This window comes from Morone saxatilis, unplaced genomic scaffold (assembly GCF_004916995.1).
Source record: "Morone saxatilis isolate NCDOM2014 unplaced genomic scaffold, NCSU_SB_2.0 Contig4, whole genome shotgun sequence".
Classification (NCBI taxonomy): Eukaryota; Metazoa; Chordata; class Actinopteri; family Moronidae; genus Morone; species Morone saxatilis.
In genome coordinates this window covers 3,488,222-3,493,609 of record NW_023339984.1, presented here as the reverse complement: position 1 = coordinate 3,493,609, position 5,388 = coordinate 3,488,222, and the positions used below count along the sequence as shown (strand labels likewise).

Here is a 5,388-nt window from a genome sequence, read left to right as displayed (position 1 = left end):
GTGTGTGTGTGTGTGTGAACAATGAGACAGGTTGTCTTACAAGGTCATGCAAGAACATACTGTAACGTTAAATGCTGCCTCCAAAAATCACATTATTACAATTCTTAAATCTGTCTTTTTTTCATTACACCCTATGATCTGTGTGTCTATATAGGGTGTCACAACAACAATTGTCAAGTCTGCACATCAAGCCAAAACACAAACAAACACTTGACCTCAAGTTATTTGTTGATGCTCAATAATTTCTGGTATCTTCATACCAAAACCACAGTTTTAACCATATGATTTTTTGTAGATGGTCGATAAATTAATTTAGCTTAACACAGTATTCAGTCTGGGATATGTATGAGCTGATATACAAATATATAACCCTGGTTGACATTGTCTGTCTTAGTCTTTATCATGCAGTATCTGGCAGAACTGTGGTAGCCCACTTGAAAGAAATCAGTAGTTTGCAAAACAGTGGTGGCTTGTGTTCATCAGACCTGAAAGCGGAGCAGAAGAAAGTAGCAGATGAGGAAGAAGAGAGCAGGAGGCAGCTGCAGCTGGCTGATGGAGGGCTAGATGTGGAGACAGGGAGCAAAGAAAAGGTGGAGAAATGGGGAGAAAACAGAGGGGAGGAGGAGGGGCGCAGATAAGACGTAAGCATGTCTCCTCCTAATGACAGAATTATGACCCTGCTCCATCTGCCACTCAATCATAACCAGCCAATCGGAGCCGCTCTCCAATCGGTGCTGGTTCCGTTAGGCACTCCCATCTGTACTCACAGCAGAATTAAGGATATAATCAAATGCTCAGATGTCAAGGAGATGGGAGACTCATAGCTTGGGCTTGAATTTTGTCATGTTTCCAGTGTGTGTGGCGAGCAATACTGCTTGTGGCTGTGATCATTTTGTTTGTGCTCCTATATTGATGCAGAATGGAAGTTAAGAGAGACGGAGCGTTTCCTTATGTCTGTCGTATTCAGATGTCTTACAGTGATCAGTAATTTCAATTTTGAGTCATGCTGCATCTTTACTCTCCTAGTGAAAGCCGTCACATCCTAATCAGAATCTGGCATGTTAAGAGCCTGCCATCCTATGCTTCTGCCAAGACACCATAATGTGTGTGACTGGCTGTATGTCTTTGTGTGTATAAGGCTGCTGAAAGAAAAGTTTTGCATTTTGCACGGATCAAATCACCACTTTCTAATTTCCTGAATACCATGGAATGAATTTCTCCTTTTGATTGATTTTTTTGGGCTTTTCTTTGCCACTGTGCTTCTCCTCTTCACCTTTCCCTGTCTTCCTCTGCCATAAAATTGTGCCACTGTCTTTTGCCTGCCTGAGTTGGAAGAGGCCAGGGTGGGGGTTGGGGGTATTTGAATGATTTGGTATGCAGCGACAGCACCATTCTGTTTCATTGCAGGAGCCTTCGCCTTATCTCCTTAATGGATTATGAGCAAGGGAACAAAAACAGAGGGAGGCAGAGTGAGAATGATTGGACTCCCTGCAAAGGGCCGGCAGGAAACGGACTGCAGCCAGATAAATAAAACACTCTGCCTGTACATTTCCTCAGCCCCTGAATCACAGATGTTATTACGAAAGAGGACAATAGGAACAGCTTGTTGTCAAGAGTCATTTGAGCTTCAGTAGTCTTTGCATTCTGATTTACCTGCTTGCTGGTGTTGGTATAGATGTGTCAGCTAGTCGGTTCGGCTGGGGTTGTGTGTTAATTTGTTTTCGGAGGCATTAGACACTATCTCTTTCTTGTTTGTCTGCAAGAAAAAGAAGGCAGCAACAGAATGTTTAAGTAACCTTAGCTGTCAAGCAACTCAGTTAACCTGTCCGTGGTCTAAATGTGGATGCTTAGAGACAAACCCAGTGCATTTGCTGTGCATGGAAGCTGAAGCTTTGGTGTCGATTAGTGCTGCTTTAAAAGCTGTCTCCCCTTTTTCTTGCTGCTAGAGTTCTGAAATCAGTATTTTAGTATAAACTTGATTCAAGAGGATAAGTGAAATGCTGTATTGAGTCATCATAGCTCTGCGTATGAATGATTACCATTTATAGTGTGCTGCATATCTTCAACATTAAGAGACCTGTTGATTTGATCACCGTCATCTGCAGAGAACAGTGGGTGTTTCTTTGAAAAAGGTCATGTGCTTCACATGTTTAATAGCTAATTCTAGTGCTGAATAAATAAGGTAAAATAGTCATGCTGAATGGTGAATGATTTTCCAAACAGAATTAAACACTCCAAGGCTGCAGCACTGTACTCCCTTGATGCTGAAGGGTTATTTAGATTGAGCTGTTTGCTGCTAGTGCCAAGAATCTTATGTTTGAAATGGTATTGATCAAGAAAAGACAGGTTGGCTTGAAAAGATTTGACCTTTTTTGGGGCTTTTAGTCAAACAGACATAACATTGTTGATATTCTGTGATGCCTAGGGTTAAATCCAATATGCTTTAGCCATTCGGTTTATTTGGGAATAAACCTTGCTTTAGCCTATAGTTATGACCATGTTTCATTTTTCTTCTAGTTCTATTTCTCTGTTTTAATTTAGAAATCCAAGAATTCTTTCCACAAGACATGTTAGTGTATCTTTACACCTGCCAGCTATGATGTTTTAACAGATAATTAGCTTTTATTTTCCTTCCTGTTAAGCATTTGTTCCTGATATTTCCCTGTATATTCCCTTCCCATACAGTTGCTGTATGGGAGCTGAATGTGACATTTTAAACAGTAGGAGCTGTTCTTTGTATGTCATTGTGGTTGTAAATATGTAAACACTGCTGCTCTACCTGTGTTCAAGTGTTGATAGTGTTGTTGTTATTTATGTGCTTATGTGTACAAATGTGCTGCAAGTGGATTGGATACAGTTGTGTTTAAGCAGAAATTGTAGGCATTTTAGTGATGACAGTAAAGTGCCACATTGTTTTCTGCTTATATTATACTATACAAGGGATTTAACATACAAAAAGTGTTTTGTTATGAATTTTCCATTTTTATATTGTGAATGTTTTTTGCATGTATGGATTGTCACGGTGTGTGAAATGGTTTGCTCTGTATTGCAGTCTGATTCAGAAGTTACTTAATGTTACCATTGTTTACCAGCATTAGCAGACGCTTATTGTGGTCATATTTCTTTTGAATCAATTGATCTGCAGTCTTGGCAAGATGTGTGCACTAATTCCTCCAGTAAGCTAAATAAATACTTTGGTCTGTTTTTGTGATGCTGTATACTTACATCTGTGTTGGAATAATCTTTGGCTTTGGGATTTTACAGGCAACACAAAACATTTTATCCTGTAGCGTTTTTCCAGGTTTATGTCTGACCCTCTCTGCGTGAGAGCTCAGATTCTTTTTTATGATTTGAGTACAGTAGAAGACGAAGAATTCAGTTGAAGCCTTTTCTGCCAAACAGTTCTTTGTGTGTTCCATAAGTACTCCAGAGGAAAAAAAAGCATTTGTGAGAGCAATAGCCTTCGGGGGTTGCGCCAAATGAAAATGCTTTTTTTTCTAAAACCCCCCACACCTCACTCAAGAAGTGTTTGCTTGTTTTCTGTTACTATTCGCTCTCTCTCTCTCTATCTCTCTTTCTCGTTTTTTACCTTTGATTTGAACTCTGACATCCAAGTCTGCCCCAGGATGTCTGTCACAAACTGCAGTCCAACGTTGTGACAATGCTTTTTTTCTTCCCGTGCCTTTTATGACCTTCTTTTCTTCCTCTTTCTGTTCTTTTTTTCTGTTTTTTCCCTTTCAAGGTCTGGCGCACCTGACGTTAAACGACCAAGGTATGGGTTCATTCCTTTTTATTTTGGTTCTGTTTTTTTTAGAGGAATTGACTCAGCCTCTTTGCCCCCAACCCTCGAAACTGCTGCTTTTCCTCACAATTTCCTCCTCTGCTTTTTACCTTCTCTCGGTACCATGTCTCTCCATTTCTTCCCAAATCCTCCCTTGTCTTTTTAACCCTTTGCAACATCCTCCCCTGTTGCTGCCCCCTTTTTCCTTTCCTTCAACATCTCCTCATCTTTTTTTTGGTTGTGACTCCTGCTTCTCCTCCCTCTCCCTGCCGCCATGTCTTTGTGCTTTTCTGTGACCTCCACCAATGTGTGTCCCACCCCTTGTCCTGTCCTATGGCTAACGTCCTGGACCTTCACCTCTGAACACCTTTGACCCCGACGACCTGACCCTGGGGCTGAAGGTAACACTTTTCTGCTATCCCTTCTGCTTGGGTTTAACAAAAAAAACAAAAACAACAAAAACAAACTGCTGATTCTATTGGAAATCACTCCAAGGTGAAAGTGTTGTTGAATGTGCAGAGTTTCTCATCACCACTCTGCTGACATTCCCATTGTTTGGCATTCAGATTTTTGGGCTACAGTTCAAGTTTTGATTTAACCTCAATTTATATGTGTTAGACTTCCTTTTTATAAAAAAATGTGACTACAATTGTTTTGATGTTGCTATGAACACTGGATGTTATTGATGCTATTTTGTGTACATTTACAGCACAAATACATCTTCCACCACAGCTGTTTAATCTCTGCCACAAACACACTTCTCTCTATCCCTCAGACTTTCCTCATCTTTTGTGCATATGAAATATTTTTCAAAGAAGGTGTTTAAATCATGAGCAACAGACATTTAATGTGAAAATGCGATGCCATTTTGTGTACTTTTGCTGCCAAAATGCATTTTAAACTGCACACCAAGCTCCAATGTGACTATTTACTCTCCATCACAGTTATGTTCTTCTTATATTCTGACCTTTCTCTGTCTCTGGCCTCCCAGTGAGGACTGTCCATTAAATAAAAAGTGTTAAAGCAAAGTTCACAAGAGAATAAGGAAGTGAGCAAGTGCAGTAGCTAGTGAATGTTTTGACCTTTACTGGTGTGGAGAGAGCTTCCCCTCTTCACTCATCATAGTTTGTGATTCATGCAGTCTTTAGCAACAACCCTTCACTCTGTTTCACTGACAAATCTGAAGTTTTTTCTTATCATCTCAAGATAATGAACTCTTGAGGGAAAACTCAGGTTTCACTGGCAAATTCAGAAAGTGACTCATCTTGTTTTTAAAAGATCACACTGACTGGTGAACCCTGTTGAAACATTTGTTACCTTACCCAATATTTGGTGTGGAGCGAAACGTGTAAAGCAGAATTTATATTTCAACATTATATCATTACTCTTTGTAGTTAATTTTCATTGTAGCTTAATTAGAAAACTGAGATGAGAACCTTAGTTACTGCTGAAGAAATTAGATAAATGCAGCTACAGAATCAAAGTCAACTGTACCGTCTGTTATTAGACTCTAGGCTTATGTGATTGATATGATCTTTTGTTTTACATCAGCTGTCACTGTCTCTTTTCCTCCACTCTGAGCGCTGTCTCTGTGTCTGTGTCTGTGT

General features: G+C 39.9%; 1 protein-coding gene across 1 annotated transcript in view; it reads left to right on the top strand.

The window, feature by feature from the left end:
- The window catches only part of nrxn2b (neurexin 2b), a gene marked incomplete in the record, with an annotated part of 560,348 nt that overhangs the window by 85,211 nt on the left and 469,749 nt on the right, over window positions 1–5,388 (top strand). The window contains 1 exon segment of the mRNA XM_035675730.1: window positions 3,743–3,772. Coding sequence (XP_035531623.1) covers window positions 3,743–3,772 — 30 coding nt within the window.